This window comes from Calypte anna, chromosome 9 (genome assembly GCF_003957555.1).
Source record: "Calypte anna isolate BGI_N300 chromosome 9, bCalAnn1_v1.p, whole genome shotgun sequence".
Classification (NCBI taxonomy): Eukaryota; Metazoa; Chordata; class Aves; order Apodiformes; family Trochilidae; genus Calypte; species Calypte anna.
The window spans coordinates 13,060,096-13,079,251 of NC_044255.1; the positions used below are offsets into that span (position 1 = coordinate 13,060,096).

Genomic DNA, 19,156 nt, shown 5'->3' on the forward strand with positions numbered 1-19,156 from the left:
TCTTCAGTTATAATTTCTGAGGTCATGAGAAAAAATACAAGTTGTCTAACATTCAGGTATGCTTTGGCCTTGGAAACTTGAATTTCTCAAATTTTACCATTTGAATGAGAAGATTATATTCTGGCCCCTCCTCCAAATCTTAAGAAATTTGAGAAGCATGTTTAAAAGAAGCAGCCCTCCTTCTTAGCAGTTCAACAGTAGGTGTTTTTCTGCAAGCATATTATGTAAAGGAGATTATACTAATTATTCTAATTAGGAGTTATACTAATTACTGATCTATAATTTCAGCATTAATTTCAATCTGTTTTTTACCAGAAACTAAGACCATGCTCTTTCTATAGTTTCATTTATATTTTATTTGTCAATTCATTGTGAAAGTCTGTAGGAATCAACAGAAGTAATTATTTCACATTCAAAGTTGTTTCTTCAAGGCTGTGTTTGTACAGTAATATTCTTGACTGTTTCATAATCTTATTAAAAAACATTCTATGATAGTAGGCATGTCTTACATTTTTAGGATGACACTGAGATGTCAGGAGCTCTTCTCTCCTTATAACCACAGTTTGAAAGGAAAGACTTATTGTGTTATTTTCATTTTATTCCTTATTTATTTTGTATTTCAGAACCGTTTTGAAACTATTTTGTTTTTATATTAGAAACCCATTGGTTTAATATTTCTCATCTAATTCTGCGTAATAACAATGTCTCTTTCTGAAATGAGTAGTTAGCAGTATTCATAAGTTCTTGACTTAAGTTATTAACTATGCTTTTCTTTCAGATACTGTTTGACCAAACCCAAAGATCAATCAAAGCACAGCTTCAAACTTTTGTTAAAGAGTAAGTTATGCAGTTGTAGTGGGGGAACTATAGGTAAAATAGAATTGAAAGCCATCTGATCCAAATGGGTCGGTGAATCTTTATTGAAAATATCTAGACATAAATTGACAAGTTTGTATTGAAGCTTGTAAAAAGAGAAAATTGCCCCAAATCAATGAGGTTTTAGATACAGCTGCAGAAATATAGAAATAGTGTGAGTTAATTGCATGTTGCTTAGGGGAAAAGGCTGCTTATCAAGCTTTCCCCCAGTAAGCATAGGATGCTTTTGTTAACATTTCAATTTCATCCTTTCCTCAAGAGAAAGACAGAGAATCTGCTATCATACTTTGTAGGATTTCCATTTGATTCAAGTAATTATTAAAGAATATGAAAGGAAAGAAACTAGGCGTAACAGTCTGAGTATGGTCTGTCTAGTGTGTCTTTAAACACTCTTCACAGTGTTTAATACTATGGAATTAATTTGTTATCCATCTTTGTCTTTAGAGACATTAGGAAATTTAAAGATGCAAAGAAACAGTTTGAGAAAGTTAGCGAAGAAAAAGAGAATGCTCTAGTAAAAAATGCCCAAGTTCAAAGAAATAAGCAACATGAAGTGGAGGAAGCAACCAATATTCTGACTGCTACACGAAAATGTTTTCGACACATAGCTCTGGATTATGTTCTTCAGGTAAGTGCAGCTATAAAAGTTATTTTTCAAAACCATCTGCTATGTATAGTTGATATCTGTCCTTGAGAAGGTCATGCTGTAAGCTTCTTGGAAGCTCTCAAGATACAGTGAAAAAGGAATAACTTTGTCTGCAAGTAATTTATTTTTAATGAAATCTGAGCAAAATTAATTTACTTGATGCATTCTTATTGCTTAATGCTTTGCTATTCAGTGCTGTTGCTGTGATGACAATTCAGTTTTCAATGTGAACATTAATTTTGGGAAAGCAGTATTTGCTTGATGCTTAGGTTAAATGCATTTGGTGAGTTGCCTGTGCTCTAGTTCCTTACATACTTGAAGTAAAAACTGTAGCCCAGCTGAGGAAATAGAAATTTCCTGAATAATTCTGATACAGAGTGTTGGTCAGCTGTTTGCTTTGAGTTTTATTTAACAAATCCTACTTGTCCAGAAGCTTAGTAGTTTGGCACCATGCCACAGGGGAAATCAAGAACATAACTACTCATCTGCTTTTTGTTCTGGATCTCCGATAAATTTGTTGAGAGGTGTCCTTTGTCCTACTACTGTGAATGTTAAGAAATAATAATACATTTTTCTGTCAATACTTAAAATCTGTTTCATACTGTGCCACAACTACAGCAAAACGGGTTTGTTGCAACTCGGGTGGTGTGAGGGGTTGGGTGCACCTGAATGGATCTGAGGTTCTCCAGTGAACAAACAGAGAATAACAGTTTAAAATCATGTTGGTTTTGTATTAGACATTATCCTCTGTATTTGTGACAGTCCAGTCAGTTATTTAACGTTCAGTTAACTGTTCTCTAGCCTGCATGTGTCATCTGTGAAGTGGAACTGGATCTGACCAGCCCAGGCACGTGCATAGATCTGGCGGTCAGTGGTCAACACTTGACTTGTGCCTTTTGAACACTAAGGACAACGTTCATTTCATTGTTTGAAAAGTCGCGTGAATTATGTTCCACTTGATTATTTGTATTAACATAAAGTAGTAATGGGGTGAGGGAGGGAAGCTGGCAGTTGCTACTATAGGCCAGCTCCTTGTCTGTGCATTGAACTGCAGATTGTTTGCCTCCTGGAATTTGTACGCTCAAAGTATGAGCTTATTTTGAACAAGTAAGATGCATTTAGGGTAACAGGGGAATGTTTCAGCATCACTTAATGGAGACAAAAATTAATTCATCTTTAGCAATTCTTTCTACCTGGGTGACTCTTCGGAAAAAGAGACTTCACAAGTATGGTCTCTCTGTGACTATGTTAGCTCTGAACTCTATTTTTTGTTTTTTCTCACAAGCCCAAGGTTTATTTCATATAAACAAATTTAACTATTTTTGCTGCAGGTTTTCAAAAATACCAACTGTTTGGGTTTTATAGGTACAATCTGGTTTTGATTATAGCTTCAGTAAGTTTGTTTATTTTGCTGGAATTTTAAACTGACAGGTGTTAAATTACAGAATCAAGTATGTTTCAGCTAAATGGGGCTTTTAAAGTAAAAGCTGTAGTTCTGGATAACAGCCTTAAGGATTAGGGGACAAAGAGGATAGAGGAACTATCCTTGTTTGAATATGAAAAATCAGATATTTTTTCTATGTAGTGTTGAATTCTTGAAGTTCTAGGGTAACACCATTGGTCAGTAACTTAAGTTAGTTTGGATATGCAAATATATATAAAAATTACTTGTTGAAGCTATTATGATCTTGCTTGTTTCAAAGTCTGGGGTAAATCCCAGTTTGCGTACACTTCAGCCAAAGTCAGTCTGAGAAGAAAAATAAACAATCCATATCCTTTCCTCTCCTTGGAAGGAGACAGCAGCTGTGCTGGGTGCAGCTTCATCAAGAAACTGGTGGGCTGGGTTAGTTCATAACTGTCAGAGTATTTGAAACATCTTGAATTCAGTCTCTTGGAAATTGGTGCCAATTTTCTTTGCTTGAAAGGTGTATTGTATTACTTCTAGCTAGCACATGATGGCTTGTATTTATCCTTCTAATAAAAAAGAAACTTGACCAACACTGGGAAATTCTAGCTTCACAAGCTTTCTGATTCCATCACTTGAACATTACAAAATTAGCATGTATCTTCCTTTAAAAGAAGTGCTTTGTGAAGTCTGATACTGAATTCTGTTCTTCCAGTGGTTTGGCTTTGATATGGTTGTTTGGTAGTAATTTGAAGCTTACTCCTGTAGAGATCATTTGGATAAAATAAGTTGCACTTTTTTTCTAGATCAACGTTCTTCAGTCTAAAAGGAGAGCAGAAATCTTAAAATCGGTAAGACTTTATTCTTCTGTGTAGAAAATAGTTAAATAATTTGAAATAAAAAATGTGCCTGCAAAACAGTATATTAAAAATTTAGTCCTTTCACTTATCAAAATATTACCAGTGCATTTGGTGCTTTGGTGACAGTCAGTTTGGTCTCTCCTATAACTGGGCATAGATGCCTAGCTGGTTTTGGCAATCCTTTTGGTTCAGATTTGAGCACTTCAACGTTTGCATTAATGTTGACTCTTAGGTATGTGTTTCATGGTTAAAATAGAACTTTGCCAAGAATTCTGCTGTTTAGGTTTGTTGTATTAATTTATAAACAGTAAATACTTACAGTCTATTATCAGATGGATTCAGCTTTTTGTACAAAAATGATGGTTTTATGTAAATAGCCTGTTGTAATAGCAGATACCAAACCAAAACATATTGTATTTCTGATTAATATACAGTGATATCTGCACGCTGATTCTCTTCTGACTGTATTCCCTTTTCTGCTTATTTTCTCTGTGGAACATATAGTGAGGTAGAGAGTGCCAAATTAAATGGCACTTTTCATTCAAAATTCTAAAGTTGCACTCCCATAACTTCCTGAATTCCTTGAAATAACAAAAACTTCAGCTGAAGTACAGCTTTATAGTTACTTGACAATCTGCTCTGCATCTTTCCAACTGGTTTTCTTTTTTAAGACTGACCAGTCTTCTCAACTATGTTAATAAAGATTATGATTTTGTATCATTAGTAAACATATTCTGTAGCCACTCACTAACTTATGTCCTAGTTAAACAGGATATAAGAAGTTTCAGGTGACATGAATTAATTTTCTTCTGAAGTAGATTGTTTTTTCAATGGAGTTAATCCTGTTAACTGATTTGAAATTTTTTGGACTTGATTCTTTGTTGCCTTTATCATAGATGTCCATTTACATTAGAAACTCTATGAGATTGATGTAAAATTGCCAGAACACAGTAGAGCAGAAATTAATGCTAGAATTGGTTTAGGCTTGTTCACATGGATTAGTTGTGATATATTTGTCATAACTGAAATATCTGTCCTTTTAAAAATATACTTCTTTCTTTCTAGATGTTATCATTTATGTATGCACATCTGGCTTTTTTCCATCAAGGCTATGATCTTTTTAGTGAACTTGAACCCTACATGAAAGATCTTGGTGCACAGGTAACGAATTACTTCAACTGTTCATAACTGTTTGCTGAAATGGATGAAAACTTGATATATGCATACATGTCAGATATGTTAATTCAACAAAAAGGGAGCTGTATTGATAAATGTAAAGTATAAAAATAAACTGTAAGTGGTTTGAATGACAACAGAAACGGAAAGTTCTGTTTACTGAAGTTAATAGTAACATTAGGATTTACATATTGTAGAGCTATTTGAGGTTCTCTAGGGTATTCAGAAGTCTGGATTGATTTGTTTTAAATTTTTGTATGTATGACCCATATTATAAATATTTTTAACAATAAAAGTAAGATTTTTTTTTTCCTTCTATTTGTATATATTATTTACTGCATGAATTATGCAGGGTGCCAAAAATAAAATTTGTTAGCAACTTCAGACCATAAAACAGAAGACTGATTTTAATAAGCAGCGGAAAACTGAGATTACACATGCCCAGTTTTCTTGTTTAAGAGCACACTGTTGCAACTTCAAAGTTTTCAGTGAGGGTTTCCATTTCATAGAGATTATTTGAGCAAGAAGCCCAAGGTTATTTTTTAATGGCTGTTCATTCTTTTATTTGATCTGGTAAGGAGCACTGTGTAACATTCATTTTGGTCCTGGTATCATAGCAACTGAAGGAGTTAAATTTAGAAAATCTGAACCTGAGAGTGTTTAAAATATATTGCAATTGGAGATAGACTGAAGACCCTAAAGTTAAGCAACTTGCTGAATTATTCTGTTGTGGCAGACCTTGGCATGTAAGTAATGGATATTTTTGTGTGACTGAAATGCTTGTAAACAGCTTAAAGTTTAACAGTCAATGGCTTTGTGGTTTGTATTGGTTGAAGCTTCTGCCATTAGCAGGTCAGACAGAAATTATGTTGTGACATAAAACAGGGATTTACTATCTTTTTCCGATAATACTGTTGGATTCCTTCTGTTAGTTAGTAAGTTTTGATTCCTAGGTAATTTTTGTGTATGATCTTAATCATGAGTTTTAACAGCACCTGAAGACTGAAGTTGAAGTGATCTTAAATAATAAAGTGATCTTAACATTTTTGAATGCTTTGCATTTTCAAAATAACTGGTTTACATGACAGAACCAGATTAAGCAGGGTAAAATTATTACTTGAATCAAATCATTGTAGGGTAATCTTAATAGCACACAAGAGTAATATAATCCTTTGCATGGCAATTACTGTATTGGGCACTTTTCACGTGAAATGCACTGTTAGCTTAAAAAGAAACTACTTGAATTTTCATTCTGAGATGACTATTCAAAAAGCTATGAGTTTTAGTCTCAGTTCTCTACAGAATACAAGCTGTAGCACTATATCTTTGTAAAAATATATTTACTAGTAAATGCAGTATTTTGAAAACCTAAATTTTTGAAGACTACTCGTATAATGACTGGGATATTCCTAGTTTAGTTATGTGATTGTCCACTTCTCTTGATAGTTGTATGCTGATGGTCTTTTTTGTTTAAGACAGTTGATGTATTGTTTACAAGCGTGAAAAGAAGAAACTCTGGTCTGAGTTTGGAAACTGGAATGATTTCATGCTGTCTTGATAGTTAGAAAAGTGAATGGTGAAATGAGATGCTGTTAAGAACTTCCTTTTGGCACTTATATTGTGGTAAATGTATCCTCAAAGGCTTTTATTTAGATAAATAAGTGATAATTGCCCTTAACATGGCTACTTTCTCTTTTGTCTAGCAAAAAGGAGGTTGGAGGAAGATTTTTTTGTGTGTGTGCAGATTCCTGAGTGTGAATTTAGTAAGAAACTTCATTCCTATAAAGTCTTGATCAGCAGTTGGACCAGTTCTCATCTTTATCACAACAGAATTGTTTTTCCAAGGTTCTTGGTGTGAAACAGTCCTTGAGTACAATGACAGTCCAGTCTCTGTTTTAGAGACTCTTGCATAATTTTAAAGTCATAGCTATGTACATATGACATTTGGACACTTCAGTCTTTAATGTGTCCATATTCACAGTACCTGTAAGGCATGGAAGTCCTGGTATAGTCATTGGAGCCAGAGAAAAAGTGTGTGGGGAAACAAACTAAGAATTGGATCCATATGTCCCAACTCTTATGACTTCTTAATTGTTGGAGACTGTCTCCAGGTATAAGAGCCAGTTGTTATCCCCTTTTTCTCTCGTATCATTTCAAGCAGGGGAAATACAACAGTGGGGCCACAGTTGGATCTTGATTGTGGTTATGAGAATGGGTGGAGGCAATCCTATTTGTGTGTGAATTAGAGGTTCTGTTAGTCATACTGTGCCCTCTGCCACGTAGCTGACTTCAGCTGGAAAACAGCTGTTGCACACTGTTCCTGGCCTCCTTGTTCCAGGCCTGGAGTAAAATGAGGTCTATCCCACAAATCTGAGGCTGTGAGCTGCCTGCTGTGTTCAGCACAGCATAGGAAGTCAGTGGGATGCTGTGACTGGGGTTAACAGCAGTCTAAGGTTACATGCTGGATAAGGGAGGAGCTCATCAGATTCCAGTGTCACCAAGCTAACTTTTCAGCTGTCTTTTCAGGCAGCATATGCTCATCCACTTTACCATATTCTATTTAAGCATCTGGAAAAAAGTTGAGGGGCAAACAAACAAACAGAAAAACAACCCAAACCAGAAGCCTTACAGTTTTACAGGATATATTACATTTCCTGCCTTTTTTTTCCTTTTGTTTTTAAAAGGAGAAAGTTTGTATGTGCTACTATAGATGTGCTTGCAGCACATTTTTGGTAGTGTCTTCGTATTCACAGTCTTTAAAAGGATGATAACTTAAATTCTACCTGTCGTGACAGTTTCTTTTGCAAAATCATGTTGTGATTTCTGCAGCTAGAAACTGTTTCAGTATCTCTGCCTAAGATTTAAGGAATCTTGTTCAAATACTGCTGGGGACCTGATCAAAACTATCAATAAAAAAGCCTGGTTCAGGCAGTTCCCTGCCTTGTAGAGGGGAAAAATCCCTAGCATTTGCTCCTTCTGTTTTTTTGCTGCTGCACTGGCCAGGCAGCCAGCAGGAGCAGCTAAACCATGAGTCATTCTCTTCAGAGACTGAGCACCAATGCGGTACAGAGTCGCATATGCTTGGCACCATGCTGTTCTTTGAAACATCTCTTATAAGGCTCACAAGAAATGTACACCCTTCACAGAGGTTAATTCAGGATGGTAGTGCAAGTGCTGTAAACCAGGCTTCAGTGGTTATTCAAGGTAAACGCTTTGTGACCAGCAAAGTAATTTTACTATGCAAATAAAACTCAAGTCATGCAATGTCTAGACATAATGTGTTCTTTTTTGTCAGCATTATGGAATCTACCAAGCCAAATTTCTCTTTAGATAAAGATCCAATTTTCTGTTTCTCTTTACAGCTGGATCAGTTGGCTGTAGATGCTGCAAAGGAGAAGAGAGATATGGAGCAAAGGCACTCCACTATTCAACAAAAGGTACTTCACAGAATGTAAAAGGCAGACTGTACACACATTTTTGTATCTCTGGCATCTCTCCCCAGCAGTGCTTCTCTGCATGGGAACTGTGAGGGCTGGTACCTTTAGTGCAGAGAAATAGACTTACACATCATGAACTGTAGCATTGGATTGCAGATACAAATTTTATATTACAGAACATAATATTATGTTTAATTTTCAATGAAGCATAAGTGGAACATTATCATGTATTTGTATGCTAGAACTCTACATTTCATTAGAACTCTTAATTCTTATTACATCTTGGATTCAATATAGATGTGAAAGTTTATCTTTCCTTCCTGTGTGTCTATAGCAGAGGTGTACACACTGTACAGTCCTTCAGTCATTCATATGTATCACTTTCTTTTTGGACCATGCCAAATGCAAGTGCAGCACTTGGAGGTAGTATGGTAGGTGCTGTTGCATGTGAAGAATAGAAGTAAAGTTTTGCAAAGGCTGTCTAATGTGTGGTGTTCAACAAATGCGAAAGTGGTAATGTTAAATTGCTGTTTTTTTCTGAAAGTTTGTATATGCAACAATTCTTTTTTTTTTTTTTTTTTGCTTGTTGACAAAAATGGAAATACTTCATGTTAGAATGATGTTAGTTTGGAGAATGATGTTAGTTTGGAGGTTTCCGACGCTCTAGGCCACTATTGGTTTTGCAGGTATAATGCTAAAAGTTAAAAACATTTCCACTGAACTCTCTGGTAGTCTAATGCTGCAGGTGCTTTTGAAAGGGCTAGGTACCAGTTGAAGGGTATTGCAGCACTTTTTACTCTCATTCAAATACATCCTTTACCTGTTCAGGCAGCATAAATTTAAAAAAAGCTTAATGTAAATGAAATCTGAAGAACAAATAAATTCAGGAATGAAAACATGCTAATATGCTAATTTAGGTAGCCTTAGTAGGAGTAAATAATGTGAAAAGGTAAAATTTTTGGTTGCTGAAAATTCCTGCAGGAGTTGGTGGGATGGGAGCATTGGTGGGATTAACAGCATTAGGATTGGTGTTAGTGTGACAGGGAGCAGACAGGTGATGGGTTCTAGGGCAGCACTTGATGTGCTGAATTTGAGGGCAGACAGGAGATAAGAGAGTGAGGAGAGGGGAAGAAAGAAGGGAGATAGGAAAGAGATGAAACTTGAGAATTAATGTTGATGTTCGAGTGTTAATTTGTGTGGGCTCAGTAGGCCTAGTTTCTAGGGTGGGCAGTAGCAAGGGTTTTACTGTTAAAACAGCAGTGAAGAATGTAAATCATGGGCAATTATCTTGTAATCAACTACAGAGATAATAACTTGTTACTGTGAATTATGGTCATTGCTGTTGTCAGTAGTGTTTATGGTCTCTGCTTTTATTTCAAACGCTGCCTAAGGCTGCTTTACAGGTAAACTTTCTAATTATATCAATGGTTACTGAAATTTGTAAGCAACATGAAACTTTGAGCTATGCATGTAATGTAAACATTGTTGGTTTCTAGTACAAATGGTGGTCATCATAAGGTTATTTATATATTGACATTCAGTTAAAATCAGGAACAATTTTGTGCCATCTCTGTGCTTCAAGTTGTATATGCTGTCTCCTGTCCTTATTGGTGAGGTCATGGATGCATTGTTTTGTGCTGATGATGCCTGGAATAATGCATCTAGGCTTTGCAGGACATGCTTTGTTGGAGATTCCTTAGAGCTTATAAAATAGTTTTCTTGATTTCTTACTCAAATTGTCTTTTTTATACCTCCTATTTGATTTTTCCCAACCTTCCCACCAAATTTGTTTCCAGCTCATCAGGATTTCATAATCTTTAACTGCCTTATGCCTTGGATCTTGTTCTTTCTATCATTGTTTGTCATTGGGTCAACTTGACCAGGACTGCAATCTTGTTGTCTGTTCTCTTTTCATGGCTTATAATATTGCTTTCTACTGGGCTGCCTCTGAGGCATATGTTCCCAACTCTTCCAGTGCCAAATCCTTCCATGTTTTGTAACTACTGAAAATTCTGCTTTTTGTGTTTAATATTCCATGAAACATATATGAATTTAATATACTGAAGTTTTAATCTAACGCTTCAGAATGATGCCCTTTCTTCATTGTGTGGATAGAGAACAGTTCCTTTTCTGAAATGTATAGGTAAGTGCACATGTGCACACACCTACCCACCCACTACCTATGTTTGCATATATGTGCATATGCATGCAGAATAATTGCACTAATTTAATATCTCATCTCACTTTATAGTCATCATCCAATTTAATTAGGCTATTGTCTGAGAGACTAATACAGAAGTCATGGAAGGGCTTGGTCACCACTATTTCTTTTTTAGGAGAAATGATGTTAGGTCTTTTTGGTGGTTTTTTGGGTTTGGTTTTTTTTGGTTTTTTTGGTTGGTTGCTTGGGGTTTTTTTTGTTTGTTTGTTTTTGTTTTTTGTTCTATGTTCTATTTACTCAGTAGTTAACCAGGAACCATTTTTTTATAGTGAGAAATTATTTTTCTGTACTAATCTGTAGAAATACATAGTTTGAATTAATCTAGACATTTCAATTCAATTTTGGGCACTTTAAAGGGGAAAGATTCATGACAAAACAGTGATGTCAGTGTCACTATCACTTAAGACTTGTAACTCTTGTTTTGCAAGCAGTTTGCAGTCCATTGCTGTTGTAAAAAGTTGAAGTAGGACAATTTTAAATTGCTTGGACCCATAAAGAACATTGTGGCTTTTCAGCTTTTTGATGAGGCTAGTATTTCATTCTTACATGCATTCTATGTTTGTCTTGAATTTCAAATAGTTTGGTGTATCCAACTCCCTTTTTAATTAAAAAGAAAAACCTTCATCTGAAGAACTGCTCAGGAAACAGCAGGAGTGAGAAGAATTTTTGAAAATTTTTAACATTTTGAGTAAACAAGGTGATAAGGAAACCAGATGCTACCACAATCATAAAGCAAGCATAAACCAGAGCTGCAGTTGAGGAGTCATGCAAACTAATTTCTGTCTCAAAAACCCAAGATGTGCCTGTATTTCAAGTGACTTGTATGCTCAGTGACTATTTTGCATTCTTTCACTTTGCCTTGGACTGTAAACTTTGTTATTTGTCTGTTGCTGTGCTAAGCCCTTCCTCAAGGGACTGTCAACTTAAGCATGACTAACACCTCTCCTGCTGATTGGATGGGAATGGAAACAACTTTCTAAACAGCAGGGAGGTTGCACAATTATTGTCTCCTGTTTGGTATATCCTGGAGTAAGTTTTTAGATTTAGTTTTGATTTTTTTTTTTTGGTTGTTTTTTTTTTGGGGGGGTATTTTTCAGTACTTAATGCTCCCCCGTTTACCACCTTTTAAAAAACTTTTCATATTCTGCTTCTTGAAAGTAAAAACACTGAAATCAGTGTTAAAATGCTGATACTCAGTCCTTGAAGACTTACTGGTAAAATGTCTTCAATAGCTTTCATGGCCTGCTAATTATCTTCATAGTTGAAGCAAATTGAAAACTTTGCTGCTGAAAACTATGGAAGTTTGGTTTAATAACAAGAAAATTATATGTAGAGAAAAGGAAAGCATACAGGCTAGTAAATTATTCCAGTATGTGTGATAAATTGCTAAGTTGATATGAACAACTATACTTTCAAGAATAGTAAGCTGTGACCTACCAGATTATTATAAATTTGGGATGTGAAAGTTGTTTTTCCATTGCCAGCTGGTTTGCCATCCCTTATGGATATTTAAAGAAAAAAATATAAAGGGCATGAAAGCACCCTGTATGCTTCACTTGTGCAACCCACTTAGACTTGCTTTTTTTCTGGTAGCTGTCCAACCTTGAGAGATGTGTATCAGAATAGAAGCCATAGATTTTCCTTCCTTCTGAATGAAATATGTGATATAGCACTTCAGTTTAATTTTCATAATAATGACTTAATTTTCTTAGTTCTGATCAGGTGAAATATAATTAAGACCTAATTATTTCCTAATTAGGAAATTGTTTAAAGTTCAGATTTTATCAGCTGTCTCTTTGGTTAAGGAATACAAAATTCTGAATCACGAAGTGGCTGGGTTTATTAACATGTGATTGTCTTAGGACACTGGAAAGATATGGATGTCTTTCTCTCCACCCTCTGATTATTTTTTTTTTGTGATTCACTAAACTTTTCCATGAGCCAAGATAAAAATAACCTATAATGTGACTGATTTTTTCATTTTCTTTGTTTGTAAAATAGCTAAGACTATAAGATCAGACATAGCTTATCTTGTTCCTTTTTCTACTTTTATCCTTTGAATTGAAATTAAGTGTATTTGTTTTTTCATCTTTCACCTGATGGCAACTTTATCAATGAGGTTTTTATGGATAAAACATATGGAAGCTTTACTCTCTCCCTAGCAGGTAGTCTGATGTGTATCATTAGGAAAGTATTAAACACTTGTCTGTATACTTCTGTGCCTTTGCTCTATATAGGTGGAAATCAGTCAGTGAAGCCAATGAAAATGGCTCTACATGCCCTTTGTGAGGAAAGCTCAGAATTCCAGACAATTTGAACTGAGTGTATCATGATAAATGATACAAAAGGAGTTTTCTTGTCATGGTTGTAAATGTCTTTACTGGAAAGGACAGTTGGGTTTTCCACAGCAGCTCTCCAGACCTGAGGGAAAATATGATTGCATGGTAGTTTGGACAGAAAAGACTGAGGGAACGCATATTGTCTTTTACCAGACAAGGAGTTGCAGGCATCACTAAGGCAGGAAAATGCAAATCTTTAGCAGGTTTCATTATGTTTGGGAGCTGGTAAGTTAGAGCAATTAATTTACCTGGGGGGGAGAGGGGGAGTGTTGGGAGGGGGAGGCTGGGGAGGAGGGGGCATGTGACATCAGCATGTCCAAGTTTGTACTTTTAAGGTTTTTTTCCTTTTGGGTGTTTTTGTTTGTTTGTTTTTTGGATGTGATAAGAAAAAAACAAACCAGGAGGGACTTAGAGCACTTGAAGAGTGTTTGTGTATGCCATGTAAATTGTGAAATACAGAGTTGTACTCTGATATTTGGCTGTTTGCTTACATGAAGACATTAATGTTCAGCATGTTCTGATTTATAAAAGAGGCAGAAAATAAAAATCATTAAATGCTGGATAAGAAATGCACAAATTTGTGATTTTTTTTTTTTTGAGCAGCTTTTATTTTCAACCTGTATGTTTATTCAATCAGTGTATATTAATGATACAATAGTGCCATTTTCTGTGGTCCTTTTTTATACTGATCTTCTGCCTCTGAATTATTAAAAATCTACCTAAAGTTAACACTTCAAATTTAGCAAATCTCTTCATTTACTGTGAGTAATTTTATAGAATTTGGTGCTGTACTGGCCTGGGAGTGTAAAGGGTCTGTTTCGGTATATGTAACCACTTCATTGTCTTTAAACTTGGATTGGACCAAACCATCTGCATGTAGAAGAGAAATTGTGTGCAGGCAGGAATATTACTAAGGGCTAATGTATCGGTTTTGAAGCTGATAATTATTTTTTTGTTGTTATAGCCTTTTTTTCCCAGAGATGCAGAAAAATTCTTAAAGAGCAAGGTTCACAAGAGATACTTACAGGCATACTTTTCACCCGAAGCTGATGTTTGCAATTTACAAAAGCTACCCGTTGAATGCATGGTAGAGTGACATTTCATGATGTCCTGCATCTTCAGCATTAAACCTGTTTGTATTGAAAGTTTATTTTCAGTGATATGTCTCTTCTGACCAAGTTAAGGGCAAGGAGCTGCTTGTTGCTAGTCTACTTCAAGGATATGTTTACTAATAGTGAAATAGTATTACGTATATTATTCTCATCTCTGGACATGGCTTTTGATGTAATTTCATGTGTACTTTTTTACATGCCTCCCTAGCAGCTGTTAGCCTCTCACTCACTGAATACCTGAGCTCTGTAGCTCCCTTGGAAGAGTCTGTGCTGTTTCAGATGAGATCTGAAAGCAAATAATCACCCCATGTGTTACTACTTAGTCTCCTCTACCTTTTCTGAAGATGTAAAGGAGTTAAGCTTTCTAAAAATTGTGAACCTGTTTTTAACTAATAGATCTTATTTTTTGTTATTAGATTGATGGAAATGTTTAGACCCTAGTCCTACTTATGGTTTCATATTCCTGTCCAAGATCATAAAGACAAAAATACTGCTAAGCTCTTATCATTGCCAGCACCCTGACCACTTGAATTTAGAGAGAACTGATAGCGTTGTTTTTATGTGGTTACTTGTCTTCCAAGTATCCTGCTCACTTGTCACAGAGCTGAAGAGAATACTAAAGCATGACTGGCTCCACATAGTTGTCTGCAACAGACTGCAATTGCTTTCCAGTTTTGACTCCTAACTCACATTGCTTCTTTTCCTCTACCTTGCTCTGTCCTTTATTGGAATATACGTGAGACTGAGCAGATGGCACATCAGATGTGCTGTCAGTAACCTTTGCCCACTACTTGCCCATAGACATCACCAATAACTGAGCAAGAAATTCCTTGTGTGTGGGTACAGAAAAAAAATGCAGCATTCTGATGCATTGGAATGCTTTCATAAAACTGCTTTTTAAAAAAACTTTCTGGGGTTTAGAGTGATGATCATAAGTGTTGCAAACAAAACATCATTCTGAGATGTTTTTTTAAATTAATAATGCCAGTATTTAAAGCTTGATTTGAAAGTGCAATGTTTTTCCTGTCTTATTCCTTTGTACTAGGATTATTCCAGTGATGATGCCAAACTAGAATACAATGTAGATGCAGCCAATGGTATTGTTATGGAAGGTTATCTGTTTAAGCGAGCCAGCAATGCTTTCAAGACTTGGAACAGGTAATTATCCAAAACTTCTATTTACTAGCGTAGTAAGATACTGCTTTTTAAGATAAATACTGGTCTGACTTACGAAACTCACTGATTCCACACTTTTGACAGAGCATTTGGGTGGCTGTTAATTAATGTAGAGATGGCACTTCAAAGGTGTTTCCCTTATTTTCTGTCTTGGTTGCTTGCAAGCCTGTTTTCTAGGAATGTATTTTAATCTGGAGAAGTCCTATGGAAAGCTTGCTTTGTGTGCAGTCCAGATCTGTAATTACATTTTGGCCTTACTTTGGGGTTGAAACAGCAATTCTTATGATTGTACACAATGAACATATGTGAATCTACATGCTGGGGAAATAAGTGTTAGAAAATTAAGTAAAATGGAAGTTTTATAACCATGGGAAGGAGGGAAACATGGGGAGGGATTAGAATTATTTTTCCTGAAAGATAAGCATGTAATTGTTACCCTTTCCAATTACTGTCCTATGCAGTGACTCCTGCTCAGTAGTTTTAGTGGTCCTGTTGGGAGTTCAAATTATATTGCTAGTCATGTATGTTGTATATTTTACTATTGTTTAAATATTTTTCTCCCTGAACAGGATTTCATTTGCACTTCCAAGACTGTATGTTTTTTTTGAGGAAACACTATATATGCTGTAGCATTTACAGTGTAGTTGGGTACAGTTATTTAAATTAAAGTTCATTTGTTGTGATACAGAGCTCTTTTTACTGTCTGGTGCTCAGCTTCTGTTAAACTGTTTGCTGTGATTCAAGATTGTCTCCTCCAGCCTTAATATTCTGTAATTCCTTGAGCATCTTGGAACTTCACAAGTCCATATAACAAATTGGGATTGCTTCCTTTAAATCCTTAGACTATTACAAAGCCCATAGTGTCAAGGAACTATAGCTGTATTTTCAAGTCATGTGTAACTAGTGTAAGGGATTTGCTTTGGACTGCTTCTAGTTTGGTCCTGATTATTCATCTGTACCTTCTATGTTAGTTTAATACAAGCAGAATTTAATCGAAACAAAATTCAGAGTACTCCAAGGCAAATCTGCAAGGCATTAAAGGACAGCTGAGGGACACAACTCAGTGTATGCTTCAAAAGTGCATTCTTGGTCTGAAGTGAAACATTAGTTTGAGCACGCTGCAGTAGCAGGGCAAGAGGTGGCCCTTCACTGGGTTATCAGCAGGTTGAAAGGGTTCTTTTTGCAAGGTGTTTTGCAGGATTGACTGCAGCCTCTTGGTAAGTGACTGGAGGCAAAAGTCCAACTAGTCTCTGTGTGTTCTTTTCAGCAGCATAAAGACCTTGCCCTGTAGGGAGGGAGCAGGACAGGAGTGTGGAAAGGTAACTGAGAGACAGGTGGCTTCATACCTAGTAATACTGCACATGTATCTTACCTTAAGGTGATTAGGGAGTATAATTCAATAAAAACTGCTGCTTCTATGTTGGAAATCTAAGTGGACCCAAAATACATGTGGAAAAATCATAATTAAATCAAGGTACCCAATAGCATTCCTTTAGATTAAATTACAGGCTTGAACACATATAATGGAATTCCTAAATACTCCTTTAAGACTGAATTAAAGGCACCAAATACCATTGCAATTACCACTATTGATGTATACTTGCCAGCTTTAAAAAAGAGAAAAGGAAACTGTGCAATGGATTTTCTCTGATACACACCAGTATGATTCTAGATAAACATCAGATAACTGGTGCTTCTTGCTCAATGAGTGTGTGCATGTATTAGTCAGTGAATCCATGGGCACCATTGTGGATTATGCTGGGAAAAGTCTGGTTGCTCTGAGAGAAGAAAACAAAACTCTATATTGCATCCCTTCGAAGGGTGATGAATGAGTTCTAATGAATGGAAACTTGTTTTGTTTACAGTCCAAGCTAATTTCTTGCTAGGTTGTAGGTTCTTCCTGGAGAAGCTGGCAGCTTGTGTTTAGTCTGAAGACTTCAGTTATTTGGGCTTTTGTCTCAAGTTTCCTATTCTTGGGTTTGCTGTTCTTCTTCATGACACTGGATTTAGAAATCAAGAGTGTCTGAGCAGGGTACAAACTTAAACAGAAGAGCTATTTGCAATTCCCTGTTATTCTCTTGTGAAAGAGCTAGAAAATTTGCAGCCTCTTTTTATTGTGACTAAATGGATAGTATATAATGCACATGAATATTTTAGATAATATATTTTGGAATCATAATTACATCCTTATACACGAAAGTCTTACAGTTAGTGGTATAGAAATATTTTTTGAATGTGTATCTATTTGTGAAGGTAAATCTTATTGTCCACAGTTTTTCTTGAGACATCAGGAACTGAAATCAGATGCATTTATTATTGTGGAGCAATAGGTGGAAAGCTCTTTTGCTTCCTAGAAACTCCAATGAAAAATAAGTCCATATCATGAAGAAAGATAGCATGAATAAATGAATGTAGGAAGATAAGCATTTATCATCCACTCGTGTGTTCCAAGTAGTTTTTAGGTTGGATGCATTAAATGTTTTCCTTTTTAATTCTGCTGTGTTTTCAGATCATGCTGCTACTTTGCTTATTTTGCTCATTTTGCATTTTTCATTCCTTCTCCTCCTTTCCCTTATGTTTTAATCCTACCCCATTTTTTCACATGACAGGAAAAAGCCAGATCACATCAGGTACCAACCAGCTTCTTTTATGCCTTCCCAATGTTTCTTTGGCACGCAAAAAGCTCTTAATTAACCTCGCATTTAATTTTGATTATTTGCAATGGATGTATAAGTGGCTCAGTCTAAGAAAATAACAGAAGGATTCTGCCTGGGATGCCAGTATACCTGTGGCTTAACACCTTTAAAAGAATTAGAGAGATTGAGCTAGTTTTAGCTAAAAAGGAATTGAAACAAAGTGTCTGCACTCGAACTTGGGAGCCTGCAAGATCAGTGTTTTGACTTTATCCAGCTGAAGTTGGTGAGATTTTTTTGCCAACTGCATTGGAAATAGACATGTGACTTTTAAATGTTGTGCATTCTTAATCATTCTGTTTTATTTGTGTCCTGATAGCCAAAAATGAAGAAAATTGTTTTCTTTTGAGAATCAATAAGCATGATTCATTTTTTATGTAGAACTTGATCTAAATTTTATGTGGTTTTGGAATTACTCTCAGTTCTCAATCTGGAAAATGTTTATAAGTTATTTTTGTACTGTTTCATATTGAGCCAGTATTCTTTTGAATTCTGCAGGCACAGATGATGGAAAACACTCAGTTTCTCAACTCAAACAGCTATATGTAAGCACTACTGAGTGAGGGAGTGCAAATTACCTTAAAATTCCTCTAGTATGTTTTCTCCTTCACTGTCCTCCTTTCCTGTTTTTGACAGAATGGCACATTTAAAGAAACTTTTAACAATAGTCATTACTTCTTGTCCATGTTGCCCAACAGTTCATGAACATTAATTCTCAACACCCTATGGCAGCACTTTTAGTACAGTTATTGTATCCTGGCAGTTCCTCACTGCTGCTGTGGACCCCCAGCAGCCTGTTCCCTACAGTAGTGAGAAGCTTACTGATTGTATTTGGTTAATATGAAACAACTCGAGTGTATTGGCCTGAATGAAACTGCTGTGGTGCTGACATGTTGGAGGGGAGTCTGCCATATTTTTTTCTCAATAATAGCATAAAATATATAAAATGTATTTTCTTTTGATGTATACTTTAAATGTGTAATCTACAAGTTAAACTACGTTCCAAACTGTTGATCTTTTTCAATAGTAATTTCTTTAACAAAAATAAATCAAAAACTTCCCACTTTTTGGCTGGACTGGAAATCTGTTTTAAACAGTTTTAATTTCTCTAGTAGGAAAAAAGGGACTGGAGTACTTTGAAAACTTCTAGTTTAGGCTTCAAAGGTGACACAAACTTGGACACCATTTGTGTCCTCACTTCTATGCCATTGGTCA

At 35.7% G+C, this 19,156-nt stretch overlaps 1 protein-coding gene across 2 annotated transcripts in view; it reads left to right on the plus strand.

Annotated features, from left to right (window-relative positions):
- ACAP2 (ArfGAP with coiled-coil, ankyrin repeat and PH domains 2) overlaps positions 1-19,156 on the plus strand; it is a 58,312-nt gene that overhangs the window by 21,952 nt on the left and 17,204 nt on the right. Inside the window, exons 5-11 of one of the 2 annotated variants that reach the window (XM_030455972.1) lie at positions 779-837; positions 1,321-1,504; positions 3,734-3,778; positions 4,853-4,948; positions 8,326-8,400; positions 15,118-15,230; positions 17,858-17,878. In XM_030455972.1, coding sequence (XP_030311832.1) covers positions 779-837; positions 1,321-1,504; positions 3,734-3,778; positions 4,853-4,948; positions 8,326-8,400; positions 15,118-15,230; positions 17,858-17,878 — 593 coding nt within the window. The remainder of the gene's footprint in view (positions 1-778; positions 838-1,320; positions 1,505-3,733; positions 3,779-4,852; positions 4,949-8,325; positions 8,401-15,117; positions 15,231-17,857; positions 17,879-19,156) is intronic. The other variant, XM_030455973.1, reaches the window with a different exon arrangement.